Source organism: Calypte anna, chromosome 19 (assembly GCF_003957555.1).
Source record: "Calypte anna isolate BGI_N300 chromosome 19, bCalAnn1_v1.p, whole genome shotgun sequence".
Taxonomy (NCBI): domain Eukaryota; kingdom Metazoa; phylum Chordata; class Aves; order Apodiformes; family Trochilidae; genus Calypte; species Calypte anna.
Window position 1 is genome coordinate 9,861,773 of NC_044264.1, and position 21,054 is coordinate 9,882,826.

Here is a 21,054-nt window from a genome sequence, read left to right on the forward strand (position 1 = left end):
GTGCTGTTGAGCTCTTGTGTCTGCAGAATTAAACCAAACGAGAGCCAGCAAGTGAATCTGACTGTCAAGTCTGGACAAAAATGTAATAAAGTATAGAGTCATCAACATTACCCTCCCTCCTCCAGGTATGATTAACCAAACAAATACTAATAGTACAAGCCTTGCAGAATTAAGTGTCTCAGCTTTACACTCAAGCCTTCAGTTTAAAAAGCTTTAGGGCTAGGCATAACCTCCTGGGGATGCAGAATGAAAGAGGGGTGTCAGTTTGGTTTGCTTTCTTGTTTTGTTGTTTGTTATTTTTTCTTTGAAAGTCTCTCAAGATTGGTGTGAAGAAGAAAAACATGTATTCTGGTTTCTGGTCTGGTTTTGGCTCTTGAGGCAATGAACTACAAACACCCAGCCTGGGCTGGGTAATGCTGTCACTCCATTCTTCACTCCAGTTTAGGTTTTTACACCTTGCCTGCTAAATTAATGTTAATCCCAAACTGTCAGTGGCCCAGGTTTGGAGGAATTTGAAGTGACATAATTATGTGACAGATTCACAGCTGTCCATTCCTGTTTGAGAGCTTCAGTGCCCAGTAAGCAGGAGTTCCCAAACAGAAGGAGGGAGCAGGGCCCTTCACTTTGAGGCACTAATTAACTAAAGAAATATCAGAATATTGTTGAATGGGCTCCTATCAGTACAAATTCCAGTTGGTTCCCTTCACAAGGGTGTATCATAACCTTGGCTGGCAGCAGGGACACCCAGAGGAGGAGACAAGGGGACAGAGCAAACAGCATTTCTGTCTTCAGCCTCGACTACCACCACACCCTCAAAACCAGCTCACACAGAAACAGCCCTGCCAGCCACACACAGCCTCCACTCAATCCCTCTCAAAAACTGCTCCTTCGAAAAACAGTTTTTAGCCTGATCTGTAAAGTTTCCAAAGTGCACAGGGAGGGAGGTAAACGTGTTGCAAGAGAAGCTCACCCACACCAAGCTCTGCAAAGAGAAAGGCACCCACCAGCTGAAGGGGATACTATGACTTTAAACTTTGTATTGTTCAGGAAAAAGAGAGAGGCTGCAGGTTGGCAACAAATCACACACATCCCCGTATTTTCAAAATATGCCAAGATAATATTTATTAACACAGCAGGACTTACAGATCACAAAAGATAGTGATACATAGGAGCTTGTAAGGGCGTTATCAGAATAAAGCATGCAGGTCAATACTTGCAGAAGAGAGATATCAAAGCAGATCTGAGAAGGCACATTCACACAGGAAATGTTTAGTTGAAATCAGACATTAGAAAAGCAGCAAAAAAATCTGAAGTTGATTAAAATATACAGAGATCTCCAACAATGCCAAAGAAAAAGTTCCTTTACAGATTTGTAAGTGCAGCACATGGATAACCCTTTGACAACACCCGGGTGAGGGTACCCTCCCATTGCAACCTTCAGCAGGACTCAGAACAAATCAGGTTCATGGAATATGAGTAGGTGCTAATTAAAAAGCTTTCCTCTTGGAGTGAAACATAAAATTTGGTTAAAAAGAAGCAGCCTGGTTGAAACTAACAGCATGCAGGCAGTGGTCAAAGGGTTATAGGAGGTAAATGCAAGAGAAATCGGGCAACATTGGTATAATCTTCCTTTCACACAGAGAATTATAGCAAAGTTTAAAGAGACAGTATCCCCTTTGGACAGAGCAAAATGGAAAACCATCCAGAGACCTAAGTCAGTTTTATGGGAAGCAACAATTCCTTCCTAATTCCCAGCATAAGCAACCTACCTGCCAATACCTGGGAGCTAAGCAATGGGAAATCTCAATAGCCAAAGGATAAAGCCCCCTGTGTCAGTGTGTCAGGAAAGTCAAAGCCTTTATCAGCACCTCTGCCATGCTGCTCTTTCCCTGGGGATGTTACATGGTGCTTGGTTCCCAATGGCTAGGCTCCCACTTCACAGCTGGGAGGATGGCAAAGGGATACTGTCCCTTTTTGACATTAGATTTACAGAGGGAAGAAAATTAAGAGGAGAAAAAAAAAAATTAAAATCTGCCTTTTAACTAATGTAAACTAAAAAGAATAAAAATAAAGGGCTTGAACATCAGCAGTTCACAGCTTGAAATGCACCAAACAGACATCAAGGAACACGTGAGCACTGAAGCACTCACAGCAAATCATCCAGAGCAACGCCCTGCTATGAGATCCCAACAGAGCTAAAGGGAGGGAAACTCTCCCTGTGGAAAAACATCTAGCTTGGCACCATAGGAGAATACAGACTTGTTTAAGAAAAATAGCTTCTAATTAATATTTAAGAGTTCAAAAGTTTAGCAACAAGCACACGATCAGCTAACCCCTTCAGACAGACTGAAAAAGTCTTTCCTGCCACAAAGGGCAATTATCAAATCACTGATTTCTGTGGCAAAAGTTTTCACATCCTGTAGAAGAGCTACGTAAGTCAAACTACCACTAAGAGAGGCTAGAAAAATATTAGGAAAAAGTGCTTTCAAAACCAAAGTAAACATTCAAGAATACACTGTAGGTGCTACGTTTTTGACAGCTCACTCAACTTGGAATTTTACCAAGCAGTAATATGAAAATTAAATGTCTTTGCTAATAAATTATTCCTGATATTTTGTACCCTGTTATAGAGTATCTTCCATGTCAGAGTTGCCAACTTCATTCTCTCCCCTACTTAAAAATATCATATAATGCAAAATTACAGTACTGTGTATTTCCTCTACCCATATCTGCCAAAATGGAAGAGATACTTCAGAAGGAAATAACCAATTCTTGCAGTAACAGCTTTTACATTTACAGTTTGTATGCTTCCCCCTGCTCAGAAAAGCCTTTGACTGCATAATACTCCTCGCTAGACCACAGCAATGGTTCCCACATCATTGAAGGCCACAGAACATTTAACTACATCTTATCTGCCTATGTACATATGAGAAGGAAAAGCAGGACACTTGGGAAATGTGTTTTATGATATGCGATCGGATCGGAGCCGGTCAATTCACTCCCCTGGGAGAACCTTCATAAAGGGAAATTAAAGAAGGTGAAACTCTGATAAGGAGAAAGTAAAAGTCCCACTGTTTTAAATTTAGGTCCAAAAGCTATCAGTCATGAGACGAGCATTTACAGGCCCTTGGCACAACTATCCCAGTGAGGGTTTGAACTCTAAAGGGTGTACGCAGTGCTTCTACTTGCAGTCCTGCAGAATACTGGCTACAGAGGTTAAGCCCCCCTGTGAGGGGAATACACTGGTGGTATTGATTAGAGAGCTTTTCAATTAACAGCACAAATTAGTGTTCTGCCTACCCTTTTGGAAGCGCAGAGCGGGTTAAGTCCACAAGCCAAATGCTTTGTTGAAACCAAGAGATTAAAGTGAGACTCTCAGCCATTCATCTTGCTAATATAAACGGAGTGACATTTGTTTGCATTAGGAAACTTTCCACTGGAATCCCTTCAGTGACAACAGCTAACAGGTACCCGTTCTGGGACGTTGTCAAATCTCAAAAATAAACTGGCATGGAATTCAAACTGTTCAATCTATTTATAGTCATCTAAGACAAAAAAAAAAATAAACACTGCCCTGCTAAGGGGCTGTTGGCTAGCGGGTGCACGGCTTCTGAAGTCTTTCACCACTGAAAGACCAGTGCATAATACTGAACTGAGCACACAGACCACCACCAAAACCTCCACCACCTACATTACCAGAGCAATCTAACCAGTTCCTCACCTGCTGCTGGTGGATGCTGGCCACTAATTGTTGGCAAATCCAAAGAGCTATCAGACATGACATGCTTAAGATCTCCTCCCACATCAGCCAGTTTCATGTCAAACTGAACAGACAAGGCATCTTCAGAATCCTCCTTGCCAACACTGCTGCCACCAATAGAAGGGAGATCCAGAGACTTCACTGAAGCAGAATCTTCTTTGGCCTGCTTGAAAGCTGTGACTTTGTCCACCAGGGACTTATCAGCGCTGCTGCATGTGGAAGAAAACTTGTTGGAGTGGAAGTCGGCAAAATCGTCATCGCTCTTCACCGAGGAAAGTGTGTTGTCCTTCCCCTCCTCAAAGCCTGCTCCAGAGCCCTCCAGGGAAAGCTGTTTGAAGATATCATACTTGGTGGGTGTAGCTGTGGTGGCAGAACTCTGCCCACTCTTCACCGTGCTGGCAGAGGAGCCAGACTGAGGAACAGGACCGGCCTCAGGCTTAGGTTCATTGTGTTTGTCATCTGCTTTTTGTTCAGAAAATCCACTGCTATTGTTGAAAGCCATAAAATCTGCAAAGTCATCTTGTCCACTGGCTGATGAGCAGTTAGAAAATTCCCCAAAAAGGTTGAACTCTCCAAACTCATCTGCTAAGCTTGAAGTTTTGCTGGGTGCTGGTTGGGCAGCAGAAGGAAGAGGCGGTGGAGGAAAGGAGCCCAATTTTGATGTGTTAAATGCAGGTGGAAAGGATGGCTGCTTGCTTTCACCAGGAGAGGAAAAGAGATCCAAGTCTGCCAGGTTCAAAGAGGTCTTTGCTTGTGTTTGCTGTTTTGACTGAACAGGCACAGAAGGGAAGGACGTGGGGAAAGCTTTGTCTTTTGTAGGTGGCTCTAAGGGTGAGATACTGTCAGCGGTTTTAAAATCTGTGAAACCATCGTCGGTTCCTGCAGGCTTGAATTCTGCAAGGTTATCTCCTGAGAGTAAAAACAACAAAAAAAACCCCATGAGAAGACATCACAGTGACAACAAACACACCACACTCACACCATGCAAGCAAGCAAATTATTTCATGCAACGTCAGAAGTTTTTATGCAAAGTATTTAAATTAAGAGCTCAGGAAGCACGGAGAACTGCAAACTCAACTTTTGGGAACCACACGAGTTTCAAGGTCAGCAATTCTAATTTTCATTCCAGCAAACACTAAGTCTTTCAAATAGCCTCAGAGTCATATTACACTCCCTTTACACTGAGTTAATATCAAAACACACCGTGGCCAGTGCTTCCAAAAGGTGATCAGCACTGTCTCGCTCAGCTTCCAGGTAAGTTGTTTTCCCCACCTCATCCTTCCCATATTTGCCAAGCAATTAATGTAATGATTAATTTCACTTACACCAATATGGCTTTTGGCTTCTTACAAAAGGAATTCACCCTCTCTCTCCCTTCAAAATATTGCCCAAATGCATTTCCTTCACGGGTTTCAGCAGAGGGCTGAACCAAAAGCAGCCCTGCTGATAACCTTGAGTCATTTAACCCATTCACCAGCAGGTACATACTTGGAATTTCAAACTATTGATGCATACTTGTCAAAGACAAGAGTCCAATAGACACTTTTTGCTCTGTTTTAGAAATAAACCATTAACATTTAATTCTTCAGCTCCCACACAGTGTCATGCTTCAGTTTAACCAAGATATAAGGACCATGACTACTCCTGACAAGTTCTTCCATTCTCCCTCTCCTCCAAATCAATTCACTGGGCCCAGCAACAACACAAATATTGGTGAAACTGCTAGTTATTGATCAAAACCCAAACATCACAGCACACTACACTTACTGATGCATTGCAAACTTTTCCATTAGAAATGTAAGCTGGTGAAAGGGTTAAGAGTGGTCAGACCTGGGCAGTAGGCAAATACAGTAATTTGCTACATTATAGAACAGGTATGGAGAGAGATAAAATGTCATTTCATTGCATTTAATCCTGAAGAGGTACTGAGCATGAAAACCTCACAAAACATTACAGGAGTTTCAGAAACTCAGGGTCTGAAAAAGAAGAATTCTGTCTGAAAAATAAGGAGGAGGAGGGAACTCAGGTTTATCCTAGAATCTAAAGTGTAACATCATCTAATAATGAAACAAAATGCTGGCAGCCACGTTGAGTTAGTAATATGTTTCCAAACCAGTTAAATCAAATTTCAAAACAAGTGATCAGATTTCTTAGAACACCACAGACCACAAAAAGTTTAAATTCTGCCCTGACAATAGGAAAAAGTTGCAATTTTGTCTAAAAGTGCCTTATTCTGCCTAAGAACGTATGACTCCTTCGTAAAAATGAACACATTCTAGCCATACTGTTATTTTAAAATAAAACTCAGAAGCATTCAAAGGAGATGCCAATTGTCTCAAAATACAATCTGTAGATTGTTCCAGTAGTATTATCAGAGTATTTTGGCCGGGTGCTTCCTGCTAAGTTGGTTAAAGGAACAGAAGCACCATTATTCTAGAAGCCTAGCAATGGAAATTCTTCACCTTACAAAAACAACCATGAAAACATGTCAAAACAGCTCCAAACCCCAGACTGCTTACCTGGGTGTTTGCCCTCTGATGGCTGTTCCAGTTCTCGGAAAGCACTGTACTTGTCTGCACCATCTAGTGAGCATGAGAAAGGGAACACATTTACACAGAGATTTACTGTAGGAATTGTAATCTATATTGACATAATTGCTCTGGGGTTCATGATATGAATGTGATCAATGTGAAAACCAAGATCTATGAAATACTGCAGGAGTGGTTGGATGGTTTTCCTTTTACCTCCAAAAGTAGCTGTACTTTCAGAAGGCTTCTCAGCTGCCATTCCTTTGAACACAGCATACTTATCAGTTGATGAGAGTGTCTTATTACCTGGGAGTGGCATTAGTAAAGAAGGAACACTAAAAATAAAAGAGACACAAGTAAAATTCCTTGATTTATCCGTAAGAAATGTACATTTCCAGGCTTTATTTAAACTATGACTACACAATGTGGATCACTGAACCTCAGCTTTACCCTGAGGAAGTCTTAATCAAGAACATGATGAAAACCACCTCAGGATCTGCTAAGACTAAGATCACCTAAGCAGGCAGCTGGGTAACTGAGGGGTGAATTCACATTTTATCTCACCTAATCATATTTCTTTAGGCCAGGTGTCAATTTTCACCCCTCTTGATTTTAATTTGTAACAAAGCATGAACAAAGCACTGCAGAACTTCACAGGAACTCTTATCCCAGGAGGGAATAAGCACATGAATCTACCCCTGGAATCACTGATGTTTAATTTAGGACTTCACCCAGGGCACCACAAGGACAACTCTCTCTGATAGAACTAGATATAGTAAAGAGTTAAAACTGCATGGGATTTTGCCAGCTCCATACTTTTTTTTAATCTACTTTTGACTTTATTTCATTGCAAAATTAAGAGAAGAGGAGCCACTGTTCAAAAGGAAGGAAAGAATTATTCTGAATTTCCATCAGGCAAGCCAGGGAGCTCAGGTAGCTATCTCATCAGCAAAACAAGGATTAGCCCACAGATACACAAGTAAATCTTTTTGCACATAAACACACTCTTCTTTATGTAGTAAAACTGCCATAATAAGCTAACACCATGTGAGCAGCTGCTGGAAGATTTAGAAGACATTCTGTGAGAGCTGTGCTTGCCCCCTTATCATACCTTGGCAGCTCTACACAACAACATCTTTACATATGAATGCTGCATTTTACCTCCAGTTTCTGTTATTCAATACTCTGCACGTGAATGAATTTCTATGCCATTCTTTGGCCCGAAGCAAGAATCTTTCCAGAGCCATTTAAATCTCCTTATCAGCAGCCTACAAGCAACATCCAAGCCCAGCACTTGCACACACGTGCTACTGATGGGCTGTGATGCTTGCAGACAGACAGTGCAATCTCAAAGAAAATATAGCTTATGGTAATATAATTAAATTTCACATCACTGCAAAACAGGCTACTAGAGATGCAATCTTGGCAACTGCAATGGTTAATCATCTGTGCTCTACAGATGGCTTTTTTTTTAAATAAAGCTCCATAAGCAATTACAGTATAGCCCATTGTAAGGTTCTGTTCAAAACAGAATGCTTTTACAACTGAATAAAGAAAACTGCTGCAGTGAAAAAGAAACACCCTTTTTGAATTTTTTTTTTATGATCCCCTTTGTGGGCTCTACAAAGTTTCAGTTCAAACTTTCAGCAACAGAATTGCTTTAATTGCAAAATGTGGTCCCAGACAAATTAAGACAAACTTAAAACAGAGCATCCTCAGATGCACATGGCACTGATTGATACCAGCACAATGACATTTCTTACACAGAATGCTGTTAGGCATAGTGGAACAGAACGATTTGTTTCAGTATTCCCATTTGGCATCACTGTTGAGGAAGCAACTGGCAATTCCTGCTTACCTGGAAAGTGCTGGTTCTGTCTGTGTGCAAGTGGGAAGAGTCAGCTGTATGCAGAGAAATGTGTGTGTCTACAATCAGACCCCTGGGAGGTAGAGGCAAGGTTGCCACAGGCAGGAAAGGGAGACAAGCACTGAAATTATATAATCACAGGACTCTGAAAGATTGATTGTGAACTCTCAAAGGGAGCAAACATGCTTAGTGATCTTGTTATACAAAATTTGCCTGATCTGGAATTACATTTTGGCAGTCTCCCAAATGAAAAGCCAAGACTGAATGAGATTTCAATTGAGATTTATAGTCAGTTATCAAAAGTTTAAGTGCTGGCCAGAGAACTGACAGGCAGAACAAAAACCCTGTCTACTGGAGTTCTCACTTATTTAAGAGTATGAGGTCATGCTCTTTGCATGAGTTTTTAAAGCCCATATCCAGGGCCTGAAGAAAGCCCTTGATGTTAACAAATGGCTTCTATCAACTCCAGAAAGCACAAGGTCACACTTGTAGCAGAAGCCCCCAGCACTAACTGCATAGTTCCTCTGTCCCTGTGCACTTTTTCTGAGTAGCTTTATGTAAGATTTTTGCCTGAGAGCACAGTATGAAGTCACTTCCAACTGCCTGTGGAGTAAACACCTGAAAACCTCTCCCTGTAGCTTGTAAACACAGTTTACCTCAGTGTGGTTGACCAGAATGCTGAAGAATGACCAACCACCTACGGCACATCAAATGTCATTTTTGACTCAGAAAGCCTAACTGTAGCTGTTACACCCTTCAAAAGAAACTGCCAGAGCAGAAGTCAGCTGAGAGATGAAAATGACAGGGTAGAAAGCTACCCAAAAAAGAGGAAAACATTTTCATTTCTTAAAAGAGTTCTAGAGTACTGACAGTGTGGAAATCAAAGATCTACCTGCCCTGGTGCTGTGAACTGGCTGCTTTGGAGGAGCCAGCTCCATCCCCTTGGAAATCAGGGAAAGAGTCATCCAGTGAGCCAGACTTTGAAGCATCTTGGAACTCCTGGAAGTCATCATCTTCTGGTTTCACTACCTGAATGGCAAACAACAAACAACACATGAACTGCTACCTTGTTGTCCCTTCAAATCGTTACACAGCATGAAAGCAGTTCAGAGAAGAGAAACTGACTTAAGTGGAGAGGAAAAAAAAAAAAGGAAAAAAAATCTTTCACCATTAGCAGACAAAATCAGTGTGGTCAGCCTTTCCTGCACCCCAGCCACTCAAAACACACACAGGGTGTATCAGATTGCAAATAGTTTTTGTGAAAAGCAGGTAAATAAGCAACTCTGCTCCTCTCACATTAAATGCATTACTATCATAGCCAGGTAATATTTTTAATACAGGGCAAATATTAATAATGTCAATCAATCAATAATGTAAAATCAATACACACAGCAAAGCATCAGAAGTATTTTCCAAAGAAGGATAAACTATACTTGCAAACAGCAGAATTGAACCCCTACATGATTTAGTGTTGTAAGCCAAAGGTTTTCAGTTCTCAGCTTCTCCTGAAAGCTCTCAATTTTACCAGCTGAGTCTGCTGTGTTCTTTAACCTAAAATTCCATTTGGTGTGTATTACAAAATCCTAACTACAACTAAAATCCTCTTCCAGTGCAATTAGTTTGTAACGAAGAATGCTTTTGTACCTCTTCTAATGCCACTGGAAAGAACCAGAAAAAATATAAGAACACCCTCAGTGTAGGACTTCATGTTTTCAGACATCAGAGCCTAGATTTCACCTCCGCTCTTTCCCTTCTGTTGACCTGCAGCCTGCTGTCATTACACATCTTTGACAGAGTCTGCAGGACTCTGCAGGACAGTGGAGATGTGGAAGGGGAGGGAGCTGACCTGTCCAGGTGGGAAGGAGGGCAGGAACCCTGCTGAGGGCTGTGCTGCAGCTCCTCCAGGAGGTGCCGGGATGCCGAGTCCCACCATGGCTGTTCCCATGCCCAGGGACACGGAGCCGGGCGGAGCAGGGGGCAGCAGGGGCTGCTGGCTGACACTGGGAGGCAGGGACATGGGAAAGCCACTGAGGGTAGGGATGGGAGCTGCTGGGAACTGGTTTAACACGTCAGGACTGAGGGACAGTATTCCTCTCTGCAAAGAGAAGCACAGACAGGTCAACAAACAGGCACACTGACTGCACCCCCAGACCCAAACCATGAAAGAGCAGGGAACTGAGGGAGCTTCAGTCCTCCTCTGGACTTCCAGAGAAGTGGTGTTTTGCTAGAGGTGTGAGGTATCAGCACCCAAGCTAGGGATGATAAGTGCCTGATGTCCCAAACCCACCTGGGTGACTGCTATCATGGCCAGGACAGCATAGAGCTCCTCCTTGGTGAGCTTCCCCGGGGTGGTGCGGTTGGCTAACGCCCAGATCTGCCCCAGGGTCTCCCTGGGCAACCCAGATGACATCAGTATGGGATAGAGCTTGGCTGTATCTATTCCAGAAGGGGTCAAAGTTGTTTCTAAAATTTTCTTGTACAGCTCTGTTAAGAGGAAGCCAGTATTAGACAGTGACAACTGCTGCTTTCAAGTACATTTGAGGTTGCTTTTCTATATTGTCTAAAACTCAACATTGCATCAAATAAGTACTGAGGTAAGACAACTGTGTTGCACTGATCATGGTGTTTGATCCCAATGCACTATTGGATGGTCTTTATAGACAAGTTCAGCACAAGCAAAGAACTATTTTATGCAAAGTACACTTGGTGTTTCATTTCAAAACATGTTTCTTCAATGAAGCTGCAGGATGATCCACATAGAAAGATAGCTGTAACAGCTTTCTGTATTTAAACCTCAGCATAATCAATATTTACTGTTACTTGCATATGCAAGATAAATAGCCTCAAGAAATGAGTGTGCTTAATTACAAGAGGTGCCAAAAAACTGACTGCCCAGGAAAGCAGCATTATCAGCAGTGCAACCACTAGGAGCATAATCTGCTGCCACAACAAACTCTAGATTAACATTTAACATGCTTCAATAAACCCCACGCTCCTCCAAACCCAGATAAAGCCACCATAAATATGAAAGGTATCACAGATACAGCTTTGTTTGGTGACTGAGTAATGCACTGATCAATAAGAGGCAAGGTCAGCACAGGCACCTTCACACCTCTCACTGCCCACTTGGCTCCATGCCCACGTGCAGGTTTACCTGGGACCAAGCTGTCGTTGTAAATCCAGGGAGGCATCATCTGCTGAATGGGGTCCTGTGAAGGGAACACTCCCACTCCTGCATGTGTTCCATTTGGGAAGAAAAAGACAAGACTTAGGATGTACAGATTCAGAGTACAAAGATCTCAGAGACAAGCTGGGAGTTGGTCAGTATCATTTAGCATTCCAGGCAAAGATTTCAGAGAGGAATCACTGTGCTCAGAGGAAAAACAGCTACTGCAGAAATATGTATTCAACAAAACACAATGATCTGGCAGTCACAGCAAGAACAGAATTATACACATAATGAAAGGAGCTCCTCATTTGCTCCTCTCTCTTCATTTCTAGTTGTACTAAAGTTCAAGTCTCATTGTCTCTAAAAATTTAACAGCAAATTGCTTCTTTCCTTCTGCACTGTGTGGACTCAGCCTCAGTCTCATGCTTTTCCCATCTCATTCTCTCTAAGCTGATTTTATGCTCATATTGGATGGAGCCCTGACAAAAATCAGAATAATTTCAGATTCCATTGTCTTTATCCCTCTTCTTCATCTCCTCTCACCCTCCAGTAAAGCCAGATTACACAAAAGACTACATGTATTTTTTATCATACTTGACTACAGAGGAGCCCACATTTCACATAACCCATGAATACAACATCAGAGTGCCTTTCCAAGAAAGAGGACAGGATATTGTAAAACAGCAGACCTGATTAAACAAACATGTTAAAAGTGATTACAGCAGTAAATTCACGTGGAAAAACTTAAGAGCAAAATCAACATTGTTACACTTTTAGCAAGGAGCAGGAGGCACTGCCATATTATTCAAGCAGGCATTCAGAGCAAAATGATGCAGGATTGGTCTCAGAATTAGTGTACAGAGTGTTAGCATTCAAGCAGGATCTCATTAGCTTTACATTCTGTCAGATGTTTCATTTGCTCACCACACTCTTCAACTGCTATGTTTTGTTCTGAAGCCTTGTGCACCTCTGCAGCAGTGGTACCACTTTCATGTCCACCTACAACACCCCAGTCACTGCTGGGCAGACTGGGATGAACTTGGCTTGCAGCTGAGGCTTTGTGCCCAACTTCGGATGCTTTAATTTGGCTTTGCTCTTGTTCAGATTCTTTTGAGCCATTATCTAAGACTTTCTCCTCCAAGGAAGGGCCTGAATAAACAGCAGGAGGAATTATTCATCTTTTGTTATTAACCACCCAGATGGCAATTCCATGCTTTTAAAAAGAAAAGTATTATTGGTACCACTGAGGAGTTATACAGGTGAGTATCTGTCCCAACAGCATCACCCTCTTCAAACACTTTATAGCTACACACAACTGCAAAATTCTTCACACTAATCTCACCAACATCCATTTAGCCTCCAAGAAAGGAAGCACACAAGTGATCCACATTAGCATAACATGGTTTTTTTATATACCACCATCTCAAATGTGTCTTTTTCTGCTACACAGGCTTACAAAAATGCTGGCACAATAGACTTAATTCACTAAAGATCAGCCAAGTGCATATTCAGCAGTCTTTGGATCCACACAGAATCACAGCACAGTGCAGCTCTAAGGGAAGGAAGAAAGGGACTTAAGTTTTCTGCTCAATTGCCTGTATACTGCTTCTTTCAGCCTGACTGAGAAAAACCCAACAAAATAAGTGAAGCTTTGGTGCAGCTCTATGACAGAAAGTGATACGTACAACAATTATACTTTAGAGTTACCTGTTTTATGGATACTGGGTGAAGATGCAGAGGTAGGAAAAAAGGGAATCTGCCCAGCTGTAGCATGCAGGATGGGTAACACTGGAGCCTGGGCTGGAGGGAGAGGCTGGAGCACAGCCTGTTCTGAAAGCAGGTGGCCAGCCTCAGGGGCAGGATGGAAAGGCTGAAAGGGCTGAGAGATGGGTTGAGGCCCCAGTTTGGGGAGTTCAACAGGCCCTTGGATAAAGTCACTAAATTCTTCATCATCGGGAAAAGCAGAGTGGGAAACAGATACAGCAGGATGGGATGATGTGGGATGATCTGTAAAATGGAATGAACACACACAAAGCCATGAGGAGAGAGCTTCATGAGTGGTGGAAAGGTAGGAAAAGCAGGGGACACTGGGTACACGTAGCAAATGGGTGAGGGGAAACAGCAGGGAATGTGTTCTGAGAGGTATGAGAGTATTAATGTCAGCAGAACACACACAGGAGGCAGGACTGAGCAGCCACTTCCAGCCATGCATCTTCTCTCCCAGATTCTTTTTATGATGTAAACACTTTGAAACTTAATTAATAGCAGCCATGGCAGTATTCTATTTGTTTTAAGCAGCCTGGGTCAAAACAAATCAAGAAATAGTATTGTGAATTTTCAGAAACAACCTGTAACTTCAAAATTACCAAAGAGCAAATCCACAGTGGATTTTACACAGGGAAGAGCTTCTCTCAAAAGCTTCATGTCAGGCCAGGCACAGAACAAACTCTGCTCCAACCCATAGGAAATCTTTGGTAGCTATTGTACAAATGTAGCAATTACTGAGAAGAAAATACAGAAGGCTTTGGTTTGCCTGTGCCCCAGCACAAGTAAGCTGTTACAGTACAGTCATTACACAGTGTCCTGATCATTCTTAGAACTTGCATAGCACTTCTTGGCTTCAAAAGGACTCTGCAAAAGATTAATTAATGCTTTGACTAGAAAAGAACAGAGGAATTATCAATTTCCATATTTCACATTCAGCACAGCCCATCAAGCTTTCTTCTAAAGATTCAAGTCTTCAAATAAAAGCTGGTATCTAATATTTCACCCTCATAACCTGACCAAGCACAGAGTTGCTAGAATGACACTTTGTTTTGCCAAACAGTTGATTCATTCACTTTGTACCACCAAATAAAAACACTTCTTGCAATTAGTTCCCAACTAGTTCCCACTTGCTGAATATTTCAAAGATAATAGATGAGAAAAACCACAAACCTGGCTTTTTTGGATGTGATGCTGGTGTTGGGTGCATTTTAGCATCTCTAGAAAAACCATCTAAATTTCCTTTAATGGCTTCCAAAGCATCATCCCTGCTTTTTTCACCTGTCTGAAACACCAGAAAACAGTTTGAAAATTTCACAGGAGAGCTCAGCTTTCTTTCAACATCCACATTTCTTCAGTACAAAAGTTAGCAATGCTTACTGTTAGATTAAACCCTGCCCTCTCCAGCAGTGCCTTTCTAAAGCACATCAACAATAATTCCCACATTTATAAAGCATTTTTTTTTGCAGACCACACCACAACAGTGTTTCTCAGGCTTCAGACATAGCTTCATGCCCAGGAACAATACACAAACCTTACTCAGCTACTCCTGTTCTTACAGATCAGAGCCTTGAGCTCATTGCAAGTGTCCAAAACTCTGGACACAATTAACAAACAAGCAGCCAAAAACATTCTCCATTCCAGAAACTCAGTCTGCTCCCAAATGTTACATACCAGGAGGGTTTGTTGTTCAAAACTGATTTCTTTTGCAACACCAGACTGTTTACATCTCACAAAGAGTGTGTGAAGGACTGACTATTCCAGATGCTTTTCAAGATGTAATCTGATGTCTCCTGTAAGTTCCCCAGTTTCTTGCTTGTTGAAAGAGACCACCCCATTAAAAGCCATTAAAAAAAAACCCAAAACCCCACTTATCATTTAGGAAATACCTTAGGTTTCACACTGCTTAGGAGTCTCAGCTTTTGTTTCTGCTCTTCAAACTGACGCCGTTTTCTTTCTTCTTCTAAGAATTTCTGCTGATGTTCAAACCTCTTCCTGAAACAAAATTATTTGGTTTTTTAAAAAAAAAAAAATCTAAAAATAATTTTCCACTACAATTCCCATGGCAAGCTTCCTCCTGGCTTTTCCATTCCTTCCATCTCAAAGTCAGATGGCTTAGTGCACACATCCCTGCTCCTTCTCATAGCTGCACGACAGCCACTGCTCACTTCACAGATGGCCTTCAAATCATCTCAGCAAGATGGTGGTGCTTTTACTGCGTGGAGAAACCCTTCAGACTGCACCCCCCTTAATACCAGAAGCATTTCCCAGGAGCCAGCAAAGCCTCACTTACTGTTGTTCCTCTGCAAACTGCTTCTGCATGTCAGGGCTGTACTGGGGGGCTGCTGGGCGCATTCCCAGGAAAGAGGCCTGGCCCATGTAAGGCATCCCCGTCGCTGGCATGGGCCCCATGGGCATGCCACCCTGCAACACAGCACAGAAAACAACTACCAAGATGCCCATTTTTCTGTTTTTCTTTTTTCCTCCCACCCTGCCAAACCGAGGAGCTCGTAAAATGCTAAGGGTGGAGCAGTGAGCAGCTCCCGGTCCCTCAGCAGGTGGCACTCTTCCCTCTCCATAACCAGCTACAACTTCAGGTCTACACCAAAATCAAGACAACCTACCCCAAGCACAGGAATTTTGCAGGCAGACTACAGTGCTACAAGTGGCTCGGTGCCATACTTTGGTTCGTTAGGGTTTTTTTTTCCCTTTTTTAACTTCCTGTTCTAAGTGGCTACAAAGCCACGACTAAAGATTAAATTTCAGCAAAGTGCAAATGTGTACATAAGCACATATGGTGCTAAATAGAGAACAAAAGATTAAAAGAGAGAAGACATCACATTAGCTGCTCATATTTCATTCTTATTCCTCAATTAAAACCAGCAGAATTAAAGACAGTTAGTTTAAGGAAGAGGAATTATGAGAATGAAACCAAGGAAGTCAGATAAATGGGAAAACCTGTCACGTGAGAACGTAAGAGATTCCTTGCTCCCTAGAGAAAGGCATTTAAAAAGAAAGTTTATAAATTGCCACCTACACTCAGGAAACATGATTCTATTAGCTCCAGCATTTGAGTTACAAAGGGATGAAACAATCCAGTGACTTGGTCATGATCAATCAGAGTGTGTACACAGCCACTCCTTATCAGCCTATAAAGGTCTCATTTAAAATCCTACCCAAGAGGCCACCCCAACAGCAAGCACTGCAACCCAAAGCAAAGGAAGAAAAAGCTTGAAGCAAAATCAAAAAGGCAGAAGAGCCACGTTGTGGGAGTTTTGAATTGTGGTTAATTAACAATTCAATACTATCAGTAACCACACTGTGGAGCAGGTGCCATCTGGGAGCTTTTCAGCATCTTGCTGACGCTTTTGTTTCCTTCCCTGTTCAGAGACTCTGCTTCTCTGAGCACACTTTGGTGTCATAACACATAGGATGAAAGGCAAGTTCAGATCCTGACACCTCTGAGTGGGCTGCAAAATCCCTGATGCTTTAAATGTTACTGATGCTGTCCTTGCACCACACTCCCATTTCTCTCTGCTCCACACCAGTGAGTAATGTGCACCACACTCCCCCACCCGCCCTATCCAGATCCCCAGGGAAGCAGAAGAATTCTTTAAATTACCAGAAATATTTTCAAAGAGAATACTACAAAACATGATGTCCCACTACAGACTGATAACCACTTCATTTCTAGCCAAGTTTCTGCCTTTCACCCCACTGCAGTGGTAAGGGCTGGGGCATCAGCTGTCCCCTCCCAGGTGAGCATCTCACATCCCAATGCCACACACCTGCATGGTCATGGCTCCAGGAGGCATCTGGGAACCATAATTCATCCCCATCATGCCTGGCATGTTGGACTGCATGACAGGAACCATTGGAAATCCTTGCTGCTGCATAGGAATCATCCCTACAATCAACAGTAGACAAGGTAAGCACACAGTTAGTGTTAAAGGGTTTGGTTTGGGGTTTGTTTGTTTTAACTAAACCAGAAAAAAATCTCTGGGTTTTGCTGGACTGTTTAAAAAAACACAAAACACACAACACTGCAGACAGACACAGAGTTTCCTTAGTTTAAACACTGATCATTCCAAAAGAACCATGATGGGCTTTCCCAGTAGTTAAGCTGATGGATTCTCCCACCACACTAAGGATTCTCTGTGGGTTTCTTCCCATAGGATTTTTTTGAAAAGGTCATTTCCAATTAACAAGATTTAATTAAACAGGTTGACTGGTGCTGATAATTTCTCATTTCTCTTGAAAGGGAAAACTTAACAAACTGGCAGCTTTTGTAGATGAGTCTTGGGAAATAAAGTAATCATTTCACTAAGCATCTCCACACCCTGACCTGCCTGGATCTCTTCTCTCTATGCTCATTAGCCCACTACATACATTCTGAGTAGTTACAATATTTTTCAGTAAAAGCTAAACTTCAGCACACTTGGACAATGAAAACTGGAATGTATTAATTCATATTTTGCTATCTTGGGAGACATGCAATAACACTCATTTGTTACCAGCACACTGTGAGATAATTATATATAATATAACATTATATATAATGGTGCATAACCAAACATCACAGGCAAAAGCACTCCAGGAGGGACATGACACTCTGAGAAATAATCCCTAAATCAGTCTCTGAGAATTTTTATAAGAAAACTCTCCACTTTCCCTGTAAGTTCTCTCTGTATTTTCCATGAATTAAACAGCACTGCAACAGGAATGAGAACAAAGGTAATTTAAGGCTGAGGCCCTCCTATTGTATTAATACTTTCCACACAGGTTGTGACTCTTGTCCCAGGGTCTTGCTGTGCTTTGTAAATATTTACCAGGTCTTGCAACACCCACACAATATGGGCATACACAGCTGGTAGATGAAGCATAAAGAGGTTAAATACCAGAGTGAAAATAACACAAAAATCTTAAAAGGCAAATTCAGGTCAAAAATAGATACAGTTTTTCTAGCTCTTTCATCTTGTATGCTGGTAACTCTGCTTCCTCAACACAGCAGAGGAGGTTTTATAAATAGAGTTGCAAGACTCAGCTAACCAGCATTAAATTCAAGAGGAAAAACTTCTACAGAGTCCAATTAATAACCATGCTTCTGAGCATCAGGACAGAACTTCTCAAGCTGTTTCACATATCTAAACAGAGCAAAGCACTTCTTGCTCAAAATGTTAACCTCATACATACCTTGAGGGGGGCCTAAACCACCTGCCACAGGAAACATGAAGCTGCAGAAGAAAAAAAATAGGGGTACATGAAAGTCTATGATTTTTAAATGGATGAAAAACCCACCTCATCTCACATGCCAGCACCACCAGCTAAAGCCTCCCACTCAGCACAACTGCCTGCTCCTGCAGATCCCACACACCACAACCCCACTGCAGGAAAAAGGGCTCCACTCCCAAGGATTCCCCTCCAAGGCACTAGAGCATCCCCCCAACACCATCATGGGCTGCAAAGCTACAAAGAAATAGGTCTTGTCCTCCACAGCAGCACCACTGTGGCTTTGACTCATCGACATCACCCACAAGAGAGTTTCAGCGCCTACACAGGTTGGTCACAGGTCAGTTTGTTAGTGTAGGCCAGGCCTCCAGGCACCACAGAATGAATAAACATCTCCTGGTGGGAATATCTGGCTCAGCAAGACCATTAACTGCATCAGACAATAGTTCTCAGCTGCTTAGTAACAGCTTTCCACAGAGAAACCAACCGTCCCTGAAACCCCACCACCTCTGCGCTCTTCTTGCCTTCGAAACACCAAGCAGCACAACAGAATGGAGCTCTGCTTTCTCAATGACATCTAATTGCAAGAAAAATAAGGCTTTGGAAAAAAAATATTCATTCAAGCATCAACTGCCAAGTGCACCTGGAGGAAGACTTGTTAAAATTCCAACTGAAATCATAAAGGAAATTGCCAGCCCTCCCTTTCCAACAGAAGCATGTGCTGAGCTGCCAAACAGCAAAAAAAGGACCTTGTGCAGAAGTTCTCATTTGCCAACAACTCTCAGAAACCCACATGGGCAGTAATTCACTAAACAAGAACCTTACTCAGTGTCCCAGGCAGCTATCACATCAAAATAGCATGAAAGAGAAACAAACTTAGAGCTATTCAATATTCCTCAGCGTGAGGGTGGATGTAAAAGAAACTGCCTAAGAGTAAATACACAACCAAAGACAGTTTCTCAAAACCTGCAGGAAGTTCTGAAAGCCAACCTGGCTTACAAATGTAAAGGAGATGTGTAATGTGAGTACCAAGATAAAATAAGGAATTTAAATTATGCATTTATCCAGGAACAAATTGCACCTGCCCACTGCACAGACAGCAGGTTACATGGTCACCAAGACAACCCACATTATGCCTCACTTCATCCTCTAACTCAGAATCTTCTTAATACCAAGCTGTTTATTTATCCTGACCACTGTGTGCTAACTGCTTTTTTCCACAGCTAACACACACCTACACTTTTCAGCAGCTTCTGGTCCTATCATGCTCAGTCACCACAATTTCTGGTTTTTCTCTCCAAAGCACTGTGCAGACACAAAGGGAAGTGCTGGGATGTACACCTGCCCGTGGAACATCTGCAGGTTCAGATTATCTGCAGAGTTTCTGTCATAAACCACATCTGCAAGTGCAGCAACATTTAGGCATCATAAAAACACACCATACTAAGAAGGATGAAATACTAAAATTTATTTTTTAAAAGCTCACAAGCACGGAAAAGTGTTAGTAGCTTGGTGTTTTCTTCATGGGGAATCTGGTCAACAAGAATTCTTCTAAACCAACAAACATAATATAACCTGAACAAGCCTAGCAAGGTACCACTGCCTGTTGGAAGCAAATAAAGGCCAGACCATTAAATATTTATCCCTTTCTACAAAGCTCCTGATTTATTTATAAGTCCCTGTTGGAAAAAAAAAAAAAAAAAAAATTCAACAAAAGCCCCTACAGCTAATTAGAGGGCACTGGAAGAGGAACTGGTGAGAAGCAGCAAAGCCAGCTCCTGCAGCACAGCACTCTGTGTGCAGCGTGGATTCATTACAGACCTCACTCCAAGATTCAGCTGAGCCACTGCCAACATCAGCCACACACACACCTCCAGAAACCCCACCAGCTTCCTCAGCCAGGCAGCAGGAACTTCATCTCTAAACTACATTTTGGAGATGCCAAAGAAACGCAGACACACTTCTAGTTAAAGCAGCTGCTCCTCATGGCTGAGTGTGGGCTAAGGCAGCGTCCTCTGGGAGATTAAGTGAAGCTCCACAGAAAACCACAGAACTTGACAAACCACATGGTGATAGCAGCCACACAACATTTTCCTGTCTACGAGTGGATATTTAAACCCTTTCATTCCCAATCAGTACAACTCCAACACAACACAGACTGTCACAGTATTTTTGAGTGGCAGTTACCCATAAAAACTGAGGTGAAACAAGGCAAAGGACCCACACAGAGAACAGAACTTTACCTCCAGATTTCATTCTCAAAGAAACCAAAATACTAACAACTAAGGAAAATTATTTTTAAATTATTTTTCAAAACCTATAGTCTGCTGACAACATTTTTGTTACTTTTCTATTAGACTGCTGAGCAGGCAGCATTACAGTAAGAGGTCTGATAATTTATCCAGCCCCTTGCAAGAATTGCTCCAGGTTTGTATATGTGGGGAAGGACACAGACAGCCTCCCATCCCTTCCACAAAATGCACAGGCAGACAAAAATGCTCCAGCTTTTCCCTTCCAAGTATCCCAGAGCCCCTGAGATGTCTCTTTCCTAATACAGAGAAGCACCATCAACAAAACTGGGGGCTTTAAATAGCCAGGACAACCCAAGGAACTTAAATTCCCTTTGTCAAATCCAAATTTTACCCAGCCCCCATAGAAGCAGGACAACTGATAAACATCACACAAAAGCCTATGCTAAAAAAAACCCACCACAATTAAATTACTAAGTCTCTGAAGG

The 21,054-nt window shown here is 42.2% G+C and overlaps 1 protein-coding gene across 1 annotated transcript in view; it reads right to left on the reverse strand.

The window, feature by feature from the left end:
* The window catches only part of SYNRG (synergin gamma), a 36,198-nt gene that overhangs the window by 14,653 nt on the left and 491 nt on the right, over positions 1–21,054 (reverse strand). Inside the window, exons 2-15 of the mRNA XM_030462354.1 lie at positions 18,282–18,322; positions 16,877–16,995; positions 15,382–15,512; positions 14,978–15,083; positions 14,262–14,373; positions 13,032–13,331; positions 12,249–12,473; positions 11,310–11,387; positions 10,443–10,639; positions 10,002–10,250; positions 9,048–9,184; positions 6,505–6,623; positions 6,280–6,342; positions 3,722–4,669 (exon numbers count right to left, since the gene is read on the reverse strand). Of these exons, the coding sequence (XP_030318214.1) occupies positions 3,722–4,669; positions 6,280–6,342; positions 6,505–6,623; positions 9,048–9,184; positions 10,002–10,250; positions 10,443–10,639; positions 11,310–11,387; positions 12,249–12,473; positions 13,032–13,331; positions 14,262–14,373; positions 14,978–15,083; positions 15,382–15,512; positions 16,877–16,995; positions 18,282–18,322 (2,825 nt within the window). The remainder of the gene's footprint in view (positions 1–3,721; positions 4,670–6,279; positions 6,343–6,504; positions 6,624–9,047; positions 9,185–10,001; positions 10,251–10,442; positions 10,640–11,309; positions 11,388–12,248; positions 12,474–13,031; positions 13,332–14,261; positions 14,374–14,977; positions 15,084–15,381; positions 15,513–16,876; positions 16,996–18,281; positions 18,323–21,054) is intronic.